The following is an 18,627-nucleotide window of genomic DNA, read 5'->3' as shown; positions in this document are numbered from 1 at the left end:
AATAATTAAAATAAATAAAAAAAAAATTTGTCATAGGTGTTCATAAATTCACCTAATTAGTCCATTTCCGGCTGTCCGTCCGTCTGTGGACACATATATCGAGCTGAATTTTTACAGCGTACTCAGGACGTAAAAAGTGAGGTCAAGTTCGTAAATGAGCATCATAGGTCAATTGGGTCTTGGGTTCGTAGGACCCATCTTGTAAACCGTTAGAGATAGAACAAAAGTTTAAATGTAAAAAATGTTCCTTATCAAAAATTAAACAACTTTTGTTTGAAACATTTTTTCGTAAACATCACTGTTTACCCGTGAGGGCGCCAATTAGGCGGAAATTTTATAATATGTACTAAACTTGATTATCAGTTATGTATGTGTCACATGTTTGTATGTGTTATGTGATAAAGAAATCAACACTGACTATACATGGTATTTCAACAGTTAACTCAGTCAATTGTTTGTTTTCACTTGTTTAACTTTAACTTAAAAAATACTAAACATAATACGTGTTAAAATACGTGAAGAATCGCCACCCACCAGCGATAAGATTGTTTAGTATTATTATTTCTAGTTATATGTTTTCTTATTTCTATAAAATTATTTAATTATTAATTATAAGAAATTATTAATTACCAAAATTTTTTATATTTTGTTTTCTTTTATATAAGCTTTTATGAAACTTCATTTGATTTATAACTTTTGACTTGAGTATATTGAATCTTGGGAAACGTGATAAAAACCAGAGAAAAAACTTTTCTTGGAATTAAACTATTCAAATCAATGATGATCTTTTTAATTATTTATTTTCATATTATTTTAAACAAATGAAAAGAAACAATTGACTGAGTTAACTGTTGAAATACCATGTATAGACAGTATTGATTATGCAATAGTTTGTTTTTATACGTCATGTAGGTAACGAAAGATAAACACTCTTACACACAAAGAAATAAGAGTATCTTTTTTCTCACTTATTCGGTGGATATAGTAAACAAACAAATACATATATACAAAACATGTATACTTGATACATTACAATACATGTATATATACTATATTTGTTCTAACCTAATTTGTGTCTTCACGGGTAAATAGTGATGTTTACGAAGAAATGTTTCAAACAAAAGTTGTTTATTTTTTATAAGGATATTTATGTTGTTCATTTACGAACTCGACGTCACTTTTTATGTCCTTAGCACGCTATACAAATTTCAGCTTGATATCTCTCTTTTTGTATTTGAGTTATCATGATGATAGACAGACAGACGGGTGGACAACTGGAAATGGACTAATTAGGGTACTATTTTAGATCTAAACTTAATATACCTTGATATATTTCAATTATTTATACATGGTATAAAAATATTCACGTATATTCACGGGCTCATTATTTTTTAGATGAAATAAGATATTCGATACTTTTCGATAATAAATAAAATGAAACTATGGTTTATTTACATAATTTTTATCGCATAATATTTTATGTAACTATTTTATATTATATTATAAAAACAATAATATTTTAATTTGTTATTTATATTATATTTACAACAGCATCTTACGTTTTATTTATTAGTTCTATGAGAAACACTATCCTAAGATACAAAATATTTATTTTATATTGATTATTTTGCTCATTCTAACTAACGTTTTTCTAATGTTTAAACTAATCTTGAAATTTAAAATTGCATAAAATTAAGAAAACATTTCTTAAATGAAAATAAACAAAAATAACAATAACATTTTTGAATTTATTTAGATAAGGTGAAATTTTTATATAAATAATACATCCAACTGAAGTTTTGGATATTTGATGGCTTTAGTTTTTAACTAAATAGCTTACTTATTGAAAAAACGTGTTTATACTTTTTCAACTATTTTTATTTTGGAATAAAAAAACAATAAGTCATAACTCACAATAATTTCTTTAATAAAATCGCATAACTATTTCGTAAGCAAAGGGCTGTCAAATTAATATTTAAAACTAAAAAATTTCATACATAATTTTTATTAAAAGAATGAATATGTATCATAATTTGATAAAAATAATTTTGATATTTAAATACACACGAATTTAAGTGAAAACACGTGATGGCACCCAATACCTTGCTTTACGTCATTTGAAAGTAGTAGTCTATTTTATGAACCGATCGATCGATTTCATTTTTTTATCACGGTTAAAAGGGAATTTTATGCCCTTTCAAATAAGGTATCAACAGTAGGAAGTGCCAATTGAAATTTCAAAGTTGGGTTGGGTGGGGTTGAAGGAATGAAACCTAAACTTTTCTAGGTACCATTTTTCATATCAGGTCAGAGTTACTGAGAGTGGATACTTTTGAAATGATCACACTGTATATTATATTTTTCAATTGCAATCTTTTATTTTAAACCTTATTATTTATTAAATTTTACTTTAATATTAAAATTAGTATACAGACAAAAACTTTTTAAATGTCAATTTCACAGTTATTTGTTTACAAGTTATCGAAATAATATCACAAATATAAACGCAGCTGTGTAATTTATTTGCATTATTTAAAATTAAAAACTTGTTTAAAAGATAGAATATAGTACTAATTTAACTGTTTTATTTCGATTTCCAATGTGTGTCGGAGGCCCAAAATCCAAAAATAGATTTTTTTAAGTTTTTCAAGTATGTAATTACAAATAATTTACCAGCATTAATTGACCCATAAAACAGCTATCAACAATAATTACTTTGCGAAGAGATTTGAAAATTAATTTTATATCGGAATGCATTATAAATATAATGTACTAACTTGTATGTAAAATATCTTATTTACAAAACGACTTTTAAACTATTTCATAATATAAATTTATGAATTGCATCAATCACACGACTTCCGTAAATAGATAATTTTTACAATATTGCATCTTGCATCATAATTTAAATTATAATTAAAAAGTTGTAATATCAGCAAAAATCTCATCTCGTAATAATTTATTTTTATGGAAAAAAATAGAACATGGGATATGCAAATATTTCTTATTAAAATGTATATTTTTTTCGTTATTTATTCTTCTAATTACTATGAATGCACTGTCATACTATTATTGGTTACTTTTATAGAGCTGCTTCGGTTTCGAAGAATTGTGGATAGAATCGTAAACAACATTCTATACATAAGCCACCAGAATATAATGTACACTGAAAAAAAATTAAAATAATGACAACCTCATCCCGAAGTTGACCGTTTCATATTGAAATAAAGTAAAAATACTTTCAAACAATTGCCTAACGATTGGAAGTACAGCTAAATATTTGTATTTACAATATAATGGGATTTAATTTAAAATATGAATTCATTGATACAAAATCACTGGAGTTAAATGAACAAAATCATTACTTCTATGAAAGAGATTGATTTTAGTTTTAAAGTCATGTATTTTATTGATGGAAAATAAAATTGTACTTAGTTGGAATATATAATCGTGTAAATAAAGCGAACCGATGAATTAAAAGAAAATTTCTTTGTGCTTGCTTTAAATAGAGGATTTGGTTATGATGATCGCATATCTACATGTGATTGAGCCAACTACATGCATATTGTTGTTACTAACTTACAGAAAGTTTGAAATAAACTTATTCATCATTTTTTTAATATATACCATTTTTTGTCATATAGTAGTCCAAATGTCGCTGTTTCAAATCCGATTTCAAAAAATCTAATTTTTTTTAATAAACCTATTAGCAGGTATAAACTTTTTATTTTACTTGCTCATGTAATTGAGACAATCACATCAATATTTTGTTATAATATTTGTGAGTGATAGAAGGAATCAAAAAAGATAGTTTAAAACAATGTTGCATTTCAAAACAACAAAAATTTGTTTAACAGTATATTACGTTCAAACAAACAACTCATGCGTTTGTGTCAACTTCACTACTCAAAGCCGTACGGTAGTTGTATCACATTCGTGGTCCCATTCGTCATTTTTGAACACGCGATGAGGTTGAGACAACTTCATAACGGTTGATATTAAGAATTTTTTTCAGTGTTTAGTTGTATTTAATGATATTATGGAAAGTTCTAATATACTCAATACATTTTTTATCATTTTTTTTGTTCTAAAACACTAATTACATTGCGTATTTCATTACTAAAAACTTCTAGAAAATAATGAAGTATAGATAATACACTTCAGCTATTTGCGTAAAAATATGAAATAATATTTAGGTAGTAACCGTATAATAAAGTATGTCGAATTGAATTATTTGTTAACTATTGTCTAATAAGTGACTATTTATAAGTTATTATCAAACACTCATACATTAAATGAATGATTGTCCAGAAAGCTACGTAATTATCTTATCTCAAAAATACACCATGATACATTACGTGACCTTTTGACAAAGAAAAAAAAATTCATTTTAATGTATAACATTAGTCTGATTAACAAAAATTTTGATATTTGCTCGTGTGAAATGTATTAATAAAACAAGTCCCCTTAAATAGATTAATTTCCCTTATCGCATCATATTTGAAATACAATTAAAATGATAAACTTTAATTGAATTGAAATCAATTTTCAACAAATATTATTTACATCCGATAAAATAAGTTGGTCAAATTTTTTAGATATTTTTAAAACAATCAATATATTTGTAATAAATATATATATTGACTAATATTTGTCAAAAAATAAACACTTAAAAAAAATTATCATTAAGCAAAGATTAAAAGATCAATTCATCAGTAATTTGTCAAAACTATTCATGAAGTTTTTTTATTGTACCTACTTTGTTCTTATCAACTAAAAATTCCACACAAAGAACTATTAGTTGAGTTTCAAATGATAAGAAAAATTGGTGATAACAAAAAAATCATTTTATCAGATAACTGGTACATCTCCGATGCTAAAAGGAACCTGCCTACTCTTTTCAAGGCTCCTATTAAATTTTTTGTAATTTTTAAAGTGAAAACTTCTATAGGCGCGTTAGACGATAATATGTATAATCAATAATATTTGATAGGATAAAGCCTTATGGTTTTACGTCAGCAACATCCTATGAATATAACTTCAGATATAACACCGTAACCTAGGACTGAAACTTTTCAATCGAAAAAACAAAACATACGAAATAATAATTAAAGCTGTACAATTAACTATGAACTATGTGATTCTGACCATTGGTAACGTCTGATTACTGAACATAGATGGCGGTTTTTTTTTAAATAAATTATTTATATTAGTTTTTACACACACCTTAATAATTTAAATTTACAAATTAAGAAACTCTAGTTACTCATACTAATTGATTAAAAAAATTCACAAAATTTAAAAAGCCCCCGAAAAATTTTTTGTAATACTGAACCCTAAGCACGCACTTGAAATATTGCTAAGAACACTCCATTAAATTACTTCACAAAAGAAACAAAAAAAAATCAAAATTGGTTCATCTGTTTAGGTGCTACGATGCCATAGACAGTCAGACAGAAACATAGTCCAGATATAGTGTCCGACAAATTTCTGCTGCGTTTTTTCAAATTCATTTTCAAAGCTTGAATATGACGGTATCATAATCATTTGAAAACAGAGCTCTTTCAAAAAAAAAATCGTAGAACTTCTGGCTGACTCGTCTATAGGAAACCCGAGCTCTTAAATTCAGCATGAGCGAAAAAAGTCTTATTTTCGGTTTTCCTTCCATAACTCTCAATATCTTAACGGATTAGTTTGATTCAAATTTTTTGATTGGCAAATCTATATGACGCGATTACAAAAACTTATAAATGTAAAAAAATTTGAATAATTTGCTAAAAAAATTCTCAATCTAAATTACCATATTATTAATTCGATTACTGTTATCAGTAATTTATAGATTACGATTAATTTAAGAGTTTAATTAAAAAGATTATTAAGTACGGAAGTACGTGCGTTTAATTAATATTACTTAGATATTATTATTACCTACTTAAAAAGTTATATACTCATTATCAGTGAAATGTAATCTTTAAAAAAAAAAAAAAGAAACATAATCATGTTTTTTTTAAACATCTTCCAAAAAAAATTTCCATCAATGCTATTAGGAAAATTTAAAATATATGTCAACACATTTATTTGGCAGATTTTCAAGTTTATTGCGAGTTCAAAAATAAACCGAAATTTTTTGTATATTATCGCAGACAATATTTATCATTTTTGAATATTATTAGAAAATATTTTATAAATTTATTTCATATTCGATTATTTAGTATAATGTACAGAGTGTCTCAGAATGATTGGTCAATCTCTTTAAATCATCACATTTTATATTCAGACATGAGTTAAATAAAAATTTCAATCCTTCCAAAAAAATGACAGAAGTTCTGACACAAAATTTTTAAAGTAAAAATACCTTAAATCTTCTTATTATTAAAAATCTTGAATTTAAAAAACATTTAAGTTTATCTTTTTATTTATTTAGTTTTTTAAACATTTATTTTATTTTTTTTAATACAAAATTGTTTTCACGTGACATTTTTCAAATTATTCATGCATTGTCAAACTGGCTTTGACAATGCATGCATAATTTGAAACATGTCACTTGCAAATAAAAATGAGTTTGATAATGCATGAATTAATGTGGAACATGCCCAGTACTTACAAGTTTACTACAAGGAAGCTACGTGATGCCAACCACAGATTTATATAAAAAATAGTTAAAATTCAAAATATTCAAATCTATTGAGTTTACGAAAGGAATAAATAAATAAAGCGTGTTTGATTTTAAAAAATAAATATAAATAAATGTCGATTCTAACAAATATAATGCTCTCTTTATCCATTACAAAAATTTCCAGTGAGAATTAATCATCGCCGAACTTACTTATCTTAAAATAAAATAATGTATACATAGTAGCTACTAAAATATGCTTGAAAGAATACGTCAATGAGACAGGTATTACACAGTAGTTCATTTTGTATACTCTTGGCAGCTTCTCTAACAGATAGTCATCAAATTAATTTATTAAGTTTATTTTTAAAAAGTATTTGACTTTTTATAATATTATTTTAATTATAAACAAACACGAGATATTTACGACTAAAAGTCTACGTCTGCCAGTCATACGTAGATGTGTAATGATTGAAATTTTGTGTGTTCTCAATATTCGATTTTAATGCTAAGATGTCAGCGCCACGAATAAAAAAATGCAAACCATACTTTAAGCACTCATCTGATTTTTCATTGAATAAAAAGACTAAAGATGCCTACTTGATTATACATCTAAATGCTCTGTGCCATATTTGCTTCCCGAGTCTTTTCATCAATTTGGGGGTGGATTCCATAGAAAAGAACCACTTTTTCCGATGTTTTTATGATTTTGAAACTTCAGTGCAAATTAATAAAGGCATTTTGGTTGAGATAGTTTCTAGAATGTGCCTTTTGGGGTAATCAACTTCCGAGCGCCCTTTCCTTTTTTTAAACCGAAATTTTGTTTTTTGGCGGTTTTTATGGGTTTGAACATCTGTACAGCTTATCCGAATTCAGTTAGTTGGTTTATTAAAATCGATATGTAGGTTGGTTTAGTATAAAGATGTGCCTTTTGGAGTTGTCAACTTTCCAGATTTCATATTTTCAAAAGCTTGAAAAGACAAAAATCTTATTTCAAAAAAGAGCATCTTTTAATAAGAAATATATAATAAGATCAGATAACAGAATATTAAAACAATAATTCTTCAATTTACTCATATGGAACAAAACTTGCAAAATAGGTCAGATATCATTGACACATAGCAGCATCCAATTCAATAAATGATTAATTAAATCGATGATTATACATATAAAATTGTTTTACATACGTCATCATTAGTTGATTGTTAATTAGCGGCCATTAAAATTTATATTTTATTTCATTTATTGTACAATATAAGAAATTGATGATTCAAATTATTTAGAATAAAATATTTAGATTGAATAAATTTTAAAAATCTTTTTTGAGCAACAAAAATTAACTAATAATTTTAATTAGTGAGTGTTTTTTTTTATTTAAAGCAATTCACTATGATTTTTAGTTAGTCTACTATAGAGGAGTTGATGAGGTTCTGAAGTTCTTACACTTGTGTTTAAAAGTGAGACACTATTACCAAAATTTTTTTCGGTTTATTTTTCCCGAGTCTATATTTTCTTCTAAATTCCTCAACTGCATATGGTCGCCATTTCAACTGCATTGAAATTTACAGTGACCTTTTAAGATAACAACGATTTAGTTAATTACAGTCGTCATAATTTCATTTGATACGAAACACGATACATTTGCTTAAAATTTTTCTTAAGCTCAATTTATCGAGCATCATGGGGGGCATATTGCTTTCATTTATTAAAAAGTTAGCTTTTTGTCTTTTGGGCAAGTAAAAAAACTCAATGATGGGGTCATATGTTGAAATAGATTAAGTGATTTAAGCACTGTGGAGGGTAGAGATAAGAAAGACCATTTTAGTGTATCAAAAAGTCTCCATCGAAAAGCAGCAAATAAGGATGTGCGCTGCTGTAGCAAAAGTGTAAGTTTTAAAAGAAAGATCTAAACAAGTAGTTGGAGAAGAATAAAGAAGTTCACATCAAACACCTTTTGAACACAAGCGCCATTCTGATCAATTTTAGAACTGTTATTTGATGTTTTCAGCTGGACACATTTTTACTTTGATCCCTATTTTACAAGGTCCTCCTTTTACCTCTACCTTCCATACATGTATGTATATCACCGACTCACCGACATACATACAACGAAAACAGAATTCACTTCAAAGGTCACCATTTTATTTTGTCAACATCGTTTACACTCTGATTCTCTGATATAATAATTTTTGTTGAATATTCGATCAGAACAAATTTATTTTTATGTCAAAACAAATAACATTAATCCAGTAATTGGTAAAATGTCTTATCAATTTAATAATTGATAAAAATTATTTAATTTGTTCTTTTAAAAAATAAATATGTAGGTTGCTTCTATATTTGTTTGTATTATTTAAGTTAAGTGAAGAAGACTTAAATTATCGTAAGGTTACGTTTTTTTCCAACTTAATAATGGATCTTTTGTACTTTAATTGAATATTATTTTATTTGTTAATATTAATAATAAATGTATGAGAGATATATTTATTCAATTCATTTATACGTTTGATTCAAATATGTATGAAAAAGCAAGGACTAATAATTTTACGGTAATAATTATTTTATTCAATATAACAACATACGATTTTATTTAAAAGAACGTTCATTGACGTTAGAGGTTGTTTATAAAATATGTTCGTACTGTTTGCTGGAACAAAAAAGGTTACAATATTTATCTTTCCCTTGTAGATAATCACAAACATTTTTCACTTTATGTCTGTAAAAAAGAAATATCACCGTGATAAATATATCTATCTAGTAGAGTTCGTACAAAACGAAGTGGCACCGAGCAAGAGAGAGTGTATGATGTATATGTATGTGCACTCGTATCTACACTCTCTCTTGCTCGGTGCCACTTCGTTTTGTACGAACTCTACTAGGATATTTAGATGTGATACTACGAAGTTAGAAGTCATTATGGTCAATAGGGATGGATATTTGTTCGATGCTAAACCAAACCAGCGCTAGAGGTACCAAATGTAGCAGGTTAGGCTTAGAGTGGCTGCCCTGGGGTGGGATACACTTAGACTATAGGGTTCGTTGTGAAACCGAAAAGGGGATGGCCCATCTTCGGTCACTACTCCAAGAACCATTTGGAGCTGTTTAAGAGCAGCAGGAATACTTTGACGCCAATCGGCTTCAGGTCGGAGAGATCGTCAAAGAAAGGATGGCTCAATAGGGATGGATATTTCTTGGGTGCAAAACCGAACCATTCTCGAAAAACGAAAAAAATAGTTAGAAAATAACCGAATATTTTCGAAAACCAAATAAATGGCCGCTGAAAGGCGCCATAATTGTGTTGATTTTTTAAACTCTTCTAATTTATAAAAAAATAATGCAAGCACTGCTGATATTCAACACTTTCTATACAGGGCGTTTCAACAATTAACTCAGTCAATTGTTTGTTTTTACTTGTTGTCTTCTCAGTTTTTTATTAAAATTCATTTTTTATGCAGTCGGGTTTTTTTGATTTTTTAAATTCTTTTATTTGTTTTTAAACTATGTTTTCATTCGTTCCTGTACGAGATTTTTTGAATCTTTGTCACAGTTAAAGTTTCATTTGCATCATCTAAGAAAATTTGACAATTTGCTAAGTTTAATTAAGCTACTCAAGTATAATATTTTCACATTATATTATTTTATAAAGTTTGTTTAAAGTTAGTGTAGCTTTCAGATCTTCGTACGTATGAAAGCAATTCCATCACACATTCATAAAATATTCAGCAACGAAACTAATGATGCACCATCTTATCATAAATATATACACTGTGTCTTAAAAGTAGCGAGCCGATTCAAATACTTTCCAGACAAACATTTTTTAAAAAAAGTTTCAAGAGTAAAAAAAATCTATTTATGCTTAAATCAACAGACAGAGGCCAACGTCAAAGCACGTTTTCGAGCCTAGTAATACAATTGTAAGTTGATTTTGGTATAGTGAGTATCAAAGTGTGACCTTGAAATGACCATGGAAGGTGGTCTCATGAAGTTCAACTTCAAAATTCAACTGATAGCCGCCATTTTTCATCGTCGAATAATTACGACAGAAATCGATTGCATGATGTTACCTACCTGTAAAGTAACAGAACTGATGGATATTTTCCGCTCGGAAAATTAGTTCAATATGACCCTACTTAATGAAAAAATGGCTCACCTAATTGAATGTCCATTTGTTCCCAATTGATTTCTGACTTCGGCTAAAGTTTTTTTAATTTCTTTTATCCACGTCGATAAAAAATGAGGGTTCCTTAAAACTTTTATTAGAAACATTTTTCAAAGCAATGCTTTGTAAAGTTATTGGACCGTCCCGTTACTTTTAATTCACCCGATATGCATATTATATTTCAAAGAAATAAAGCAAATATTATCGATTACAAGAAAATTGAATTACCTTACAATTAGCTATTTTCTCGGGTTTTTCCACATGTACAATAATCTCATAAACTAGTAAGTAGTACTTATTGTATTACCATATGGTGTATTCGCGTGTATGTGTAGAATTATTGATTCAATAATAAAAAACGACTTCGTTTCTAACGGTAGTGAATGTACGGGAAATGTGTTTAAATATTTAAAAGATCTTTCCATTCATGCAAATATATTTCGTTACAGAAATATGTTAATATTCAGGCCAATTATTTATAGCTTTTAGACATGAACAATTTATTTATATTTTCAATTTAGTAAATTGGATTGTAAAATTTAACGGGATGAGGTTAAACTAATGAACTGCCGGATTTTTCTCGTAGAGGTTTATTTTTTACCTTTAATATGATATTAATAACCATTAACATTCTTAGAATTCTTAAACTAGACATAACTGGGTTCAAGTTTGAATTTTCAATTTTATTAACTTATCAGAGGAAGTTAATGTAATGGGGCCGATTTTTAAAATCTCCAGTTTTACATATTTCCGCGGTTGCAAGGCCGCAATATCCGAATAAAACCTTTTCAATGTCATGTCTGTGTGTGTGTGTGTGTACGTATGTGCGAATGTTCGTTCGGATTCTTTCTCCTCGATTATCTCGCGAACGCGAAGATATTAATATTAGATTTCTGAGCATTCTTAATAGTACGGGAGACAGTATAAGATCGACCTTCACCCAACTGATAACCAAATAAGACATATTTTTTATTTTTATTTTTTTAAATTATTGATTGACTAGCAGTTACCCGCTCACGTCGCTGAGCAGTTTCAACTTTAAAAACAAATACTACCGCGTTATAGCCTTCTCGTCCTTTAACGTCACTTAATTCTCCTTTTATTCACCATTTAATGAGTTTTAATTTTTTGGTGGCGTATCCTAATTTTTTTAAAATAAAATACAGCCCATATCTCTTGCTGACAATGTAGCATTCTATAGGTGAAATAATTTTTAAAATCGGTTTAGTAGTGGGCGGATAATGAAAATCGTTTCTTATGAGATACCTACTTCATACAAAGACACTCCAAGTTTCACGACTCTACGATCAGCGGTTTAGGCTGTGCCTTGATCCGTCAATCAATCAGTCATTTAGGGCAAAGTATTTTATATGTATATAAATAAACACGCCTATGATAGCTTTCGCAGCGTATGAAGATGTAACTCAATATAGGTGACTCCTCCGACCTGTCAACCAATCGAAATTGTTATCAAGAGGAAGACAATTTAATTAAGGAAATAATGATATAGGCTTACCAATAAAAACTAATATTGATTTCATGAAGTAATCATTTAAACTTATTTAAAACTTAATGAAAAGTACAACCAATTTTCGATTTTTTTTAAACAGACATCGTTTTAGAGCTACTAATTACACTTTAAATCATTATTTTTAGTAACTTATCTATCTATCACATAAACTCATTAAAAGAATAATAACATTAACAATTTAATTTAATAAAAAACAAAAAATGCTAACACGATTTCTTTTTTGTTTCAGAATTTGCAACCTCCTTGGTTGGTGCATGAATCACCGCATGGCTGCCCCGCTAAACCAATCCTCTGTTTATCGCCGTCGTTGCCGTCGGCCTCTACGCCAAATTAATATCGCACTTTTATCAGAAAAATACAATAAGTCGTCAAACGCAAGAATACCACGGAGTAGTTGTCCAAGACCACGAAATAATCGTGAACCACGTATGCCAGCTACAACAATTATTAAATTAACGCTTTTGCGAAAACAATTTACACGTGATTTACAGGAATGGCCACTCAGAATGACCAGGAATTTAAAATAACCGATGTTACTAATACAAACATTATAGATTCATCGTTAAAAGTAAATAGTAACGCGGTTAAACCGCCGCAATTAATAAATGGTTCATGTTTAACACACGATGAGTGTGAAACAAATAGTGAATTAAAAAATAGTGAAAAAGTATCATCGAAAAGTGATAGTGAATTTATAATCAATTCTAGTGATAATTTAATAAATCAAGGTGATTTAGAGAGTATTGTATCACCTGCAATTGATGAAAGTTGCAAACTCTTGGTTAGTGATGAAATTAATCATGTCGTTTATGATCAGTCACATCAGTCACCAATTAAATCGAAAGTGAATTCACCGACTCGCGACTCGCCAAGTAAAAAGAGTACTGGCGATAGATATGGCAATGAAGAAACTGATTCATTGTTGTATGGAACTCCAAAAAAGAGTGGCCATGTTTTTAGCGCTTCAATCACTGAACCCACCAACAAATCATTTAAAGCACCTAAAAGCGATAGTACGCATACCTTTAATTCCATAAAACGAGGTGGAATCGTTAAATCGGAGTCAATAGACACTGATAAGCCAGTATTACATGTACAATTTCATAATGGTACGAATGGATCTGTAAGCACAGCACCTATAAAAGATCACTGTGATAGTCCCACGATATCGACTTCCAGTAGTTCAAGTAGTTCTAGCTCTAGTTCCAGTGATGATGCTAGCTCTATAGGATTAACAGAAGCTCGTGCACCAGACGGCGGTTGGGGATGGGTTATTGTTGCTGCATCATTTATGGTCAATTTGATTGCTGATGGATTTACCTTCAGTTTTGGTGTTATTTTTGTTGAATTTTTAAATTATTTTGGCGAAGGAAAATCTAAAACAGCATGGATTGGGTCATTTTTTATGGCAATGCCTTTACTATCGGGTCCAATCGCCAGTTTTTTAACAGACCGTTATGGTTGCCGAAAAGTGAGTATAGTGGGATCTGTACTAGCCTGTACAGGATTTGTTATAAGTTCGTTTACCGATAATTTAGAAGTATTATTTTTGACATTTGGAGTTATATCCGGTTTTGGTTTAAGTCTTTGTTACGTAGCAGCTGTAGTGATAGTTGCATATTATTTCGATAAAAAACGCTCATTTGCAACCGGCCTCTCTGTTTGTGGTAGTGGAATCGGTACATTCATTTTTGCACCTCTAACAGAATATTTAATACGCGAGTATGGTTGGCGAGGAACAACACTCATACTCGGTGGTATATTTTTAAATTTAGCCGTATGTGGAGCTTTAATGCGAGATTTACCATGGTCTACAAGCCAACATAAAGAAAAAACGAAAAAGCGTAAACAACGGAGTCGTGATCGAAAACGAAGACTACGAGAAGGTTCTAGTGCTGATTCATTTTCCGTTAGTAACAGTACAAATACGGCATCAATGTTACAACCACTAACTGGTGAACCTCAATCATTACCGCCTGAATTTCCAGAACCAACATCTCCGGATGAAGCTCGATTATTTAGTTCATTAGTAAATTTACCAACATTTGTAAATCGTGGTGAAAGAGTGCCAATTGAAGTATTAGAACTCTTATCTACACATAAAAATGTTTATAATGTATTACTCCAGAATTATCCGAGTCTTTTAATTCATTCGCGAAGTTTTAGTGATTCTGGAAGATTACATGAAATGGCTCAAAGTCAAACACCATTAGCCGGTCGATTTATTCCAGTTCCTTCACCTTTGGTTGCCGATTCTACAGTTACATCACCTACAAATCCAGATAAAGCTACTAATCCTGAAGCTCCCTACATTTGGTGGTTGAAACGGAATCAAACTGAGGGAGTTACTAGCCACCGTCGTACAATGTCCGTTAATCGAAAAATACCGCCAGCGTATTTAAAAGATTTACGAATGCATCGACATTCTTTAACTTATAGAGGTGCTATGCTAAATATTAATAGGTATCGATTACGTGCATCATCTTGTCCAAATATCTACAGAAATTCAATGACTACCATTGCAAAAGAAAAGTCGGAATGGTCGACGGCATTATGGGAATTCTGGTATTTACTTGTGGAAATGTTAGATTTTTCATATTTTGCTGATCCACGGTTTTTACTTTTTACGCTTTCAAATTTTTTACTATACACATGGTATGATGTACCATATATGTATTTAACAGACAATGCAATAAAAATGGGTTATAGTAACACTGATGCTTCCATGCTGATTTCTATGATTGGAATTGTGAATATGGTGGGCGAGGTAAGATATTAATTAATCATTCGAATTTAAAAATAGAATAATCTAGTATTTGACATTTAATTTGAGTATTATTTCTGGCACAATCACTTCATGTGAAATCTGTACAGTAATCAAGGAATTGAAATTATTTTGCAGTTGTGTGATTGTTTGATGAATCAATATTTTGAGTTCTTGATTAAAAACATTAATCTTTATTAACTTCTTGGTTTTAAAGATTTTCAAAAATAATTGGATAATTGGGTTTTATCGATAAAAATGTTTAAAACAAAAGATATTACTTTTTTATCAAAAACAACTTTCTATACAACTAACATTTTTTGCTTGAAGCATTTTTATCGATAAAACTTATTTTTCTTGTTTCAAGCAAATATCAACTTAAAAAAAACACCCGATACAACGAATATTCGTTTTTTCCGTATTCTCATCAATCAGTTTTTCCGTACGAATACGGAACGGAAATCTGTCAAACACTAGACTAAAGAGAAAATGTTAAAATCAATATATATTTATTAATACATTTAAAATTTTCTATTTTTAGATATTATTGGGTTGGGCTGGTGATCAAGAATGGGCCAATGCTGGTATTATCTATGCTGTTTGTATGTTAGCTTGTGGTGCGGTAACTGCCACTATACCATTTTTAATGAATTCGTATGTTTTATTATGTGCTATAAGTGGAGCTTTTGGATTCTTTATTGCTGCCAATTATTCGTTAACCAGCATTATTTTAGTAGAATTAATTAAAATTGAACGATTTACGAATGCTTATGGGTTACTATTACTTATTCAAGGAATTGCAAATTTAGTTGGACCACCAATAGCAGGTAATTATTTAATAATTTATTGCTAACCTTCAAACTCGAAATAAATATCCGTTTTAAAAATAAATTTCTAGTTTACAATAAATTTTTTATTTCTAGGTTTGGTGTGCGATATAACAGGAACATATGACTTATCCTTCTATCTCGCTGGAATATTTATTGCAATTTCTGGATGTTTATTAGTTATTTTGCCAGCCACAAAACGTTATAAATATTTCCAAAGGCTACAACGGCAAGCTAGCAGCTCATTAAGCGTTGATAATCAAGATGTTGAACAAAATGAACCTAAATTTCATAAAATTTTAGCTAGCTGTATTACTGGAAACAAAGGTGATAAAGAAAACAGTCCCGTACATGATGTTTAAAAATATTTCCATTTTCAACTTTACATTTATCTAACGTCTTCTCTATCATATTAGCAGATTAGCAAAGTTACAATTCAATTTTCAAATGAATATTTGTAATGAAAACATAACACATAAAATTCTTGATTTGAAACAGCGATTGTTTATATACAATAAAAATTATAAATCGAATTTAATATAAAATTTCATAAAACAGTTTAATAATTCAAACAGATTAATGTAATCGAACCAGTCGCAGTCATCGTGGGTTTTTTCAGTAGCAAATAGTACTTTACGAATAAAGCGAATGCCCTCATTTTTTGCTGAAAAAGACCAATAACTCTAGGTAATTTGACAAATACCTACCAGATTTAAGGTGGATTTAAGAATATGTGTGGCATTGTTAGGCATAAATACAAAAGTAAACGGGTAAAAGTGAGAGCAAATTAGAAAAATTTTATATTAGTTGCTGTCAATTCAAGCCCTTTAAAGTTCCACTTTCGTATTTAAGGTAATCAAACCAATCCAATTAGTGGATCGAATATACATATAATGCGTATAGTAAAACTTTGACTCACTGGTTCAATTTTATTGTATTTTTCTGTACGTGCCACAAGAATATTAAGAATATTGGAATACCATTAAAATTTTAGTTCAATTATACGATATACAGATAATTACCATAATTTACTGAATTGTTTATTTAAAGTTATAATTTATAGAATATATATTTATGTTTTTTGTCTTCTACAAAATAATTCAGTTCGAAAGAGGTTAACTTTAATATACGGAGATAGCCGAAGTATAACGAAGCTATCCTTATTGCGAATTCCTTTAACCAACATTACTGGAGTGATAAGAAAAACTCTCACGCCTGTTAATCATTTTTTTTCTTTATATTTTGAGTTTTTTTAAAAATTTTTATTCTATATCCTGTAAAACATGCGTGAGAGAATCTCTTTACGCAACCGTTCTGAGGCGTTCAAAGTCGTAGCTAACAAATTCAAAATAAGAGATTTCGAGAAAATTGGAAAACTACGTTTTTGTATTGACTTCCTTTAAACTCGCCTACTCAATCATCAAGTGGATTGACATATGCAATCATTTTTAAATCTGTAATTTATAATTAACTAAGATTTTATAATGTAACTACCTTATTCAAAATACTAGACAGTGACATAATTTTAAAAAATTACTTTTATTATCGTATAGTAATTATGGATACAGAAAAGAATATTTTCCATATAATTTTCACAGAAGAATATTCTTAGTTAGTTTATTTTTTTAAATTTCAGACTTAATAATCAATATTTTCATCCAGTGCCTTAGATATGATAAATTAATTTTATTTGGTTTTAATCACCATTTTCTTTTGATTCACATGTAAAACAAAATACTATACGATTATAAAAAGAAATTTTTTAGATATAGCTTAATTTTTACAACAAAATATTAAGTAGATTGCTAGAAAAATCGAATTTAAACAAAAATGTTTAATCAAATTTTTATAATGTTTAAAATAAAAGTCAATAAAATTATTATAAAATGGATGTATATATTTTGAATGCTGGATACATCCATTTGAAGATATTTCAACCGTATTTTGACAAATTTTAACTTAAGAATATCAAAAATTACAAAACTTCCATACAAAATAAATAGTAATTAATATTCAGCATCTTCGTTAGAATCAAAATTTAAACGCTCATGAGCAGAATAATTCACCACAACGTATTCTGATTTATTTTATTGTCTTCTGGACCATACATGGATTATTAAGGCAGGAATTTGAAGAACTGTCTAACGGGTTGAACTTATTCCTTCTCAAACACTTGCCTTCATACATAAAGCTACTCCAAGTTGTGAGAATATTTTTATTTTTATATAAAACGGCGCTAATACTAGCTACACATTAATGCAATATTGTTTTTTATAGATAGGAGTTTGTAGGAAAACGGATTTTATTTGAGCGAAAAAAAGTTGTAACTTATATACTGGTAGGAAATTAAACAGTTTATAATGAAAATTCCACTTTGAAACCTTTGAAACGGCATATAAAAAGATATTATATTTATTTTTCAAAAGCGATATATATGCTCAAGAAGACGATAGACAACCACGCCAAATGCTCATAGACTTGTTCACGAATGCAGGCTAAGCACTATCTAAACGCTCGCTTTATCGATGGATAAACAGTTCATTGTGCATTCTCCTTCGTGTTGCGGGATCATTCTACGTTCTACTTCAAATTCCTTCTACTGCTTGTGTCCGATAACGATTTTCTATATAAACATAGTAAATAAACATAGTACTTATCCCGTAAAAAGCTAAAATTTATTTCAAAAAATTTATAAAGCGAACATCTTAAAAAAAATTGAATACTACTCTTTAC

The 18,627-nt window shown here is 29.0% G+C and overlaps 1 protein-coding gene across 2 annotated transcripts in view; it reads left to right on the top strand.

The window, feature by feature from the left end:
- Positions 1-17,462, top strand: part of LOC123296598 — a 49,541-nt gene extending 32,079 nt beyond the window's left edge. For both annotated transcript variants that reach the window (XM_044878136.1, XM_044878137.1), the window contains exons 2-4: positions 12,533-15,070; positions 15,609-15,894; positions 15,991-17,462. In XM_044878136.1, the coding sequence (XP_044734071.1) occupies positions 12,797-15,070; positions 15,609-15,894; positions 15,991-16,256 (2,826 nt within the window). In that variant the 5' untranslated portion in view covers positions 12,533-12,796 and the 3' untranslated portion in view covers positions 16,257-17,462. The remainder of the gene's footprint in view (positions 1-12,532; positions 15,071-15,608; positions 15,895-15,990) is intronic.
- Positions 17,463-18,627: the final 1,165 nt, after the last annotated feature.

Source organism: Chrysoperla carnea, chromosome 3 (genome assembly GCF_905475395.1).
Source record: "Chrysoperla carnea chromosome 3, inChrCarn1.1, whole genome shotgun sequence".
Taxonomy (NCBI): Eukaryota; Metazoa; Arthropoda; class Insecta; order Neuroptera; family Chrysopidae; genus Chrysoperla; species Chrysoperla carnea.
The sequence above is the reverse complement of the archived record's forward strand: the minus strand, read 5'-3'. Positions and strand labels throughout refer to the sequence as shown.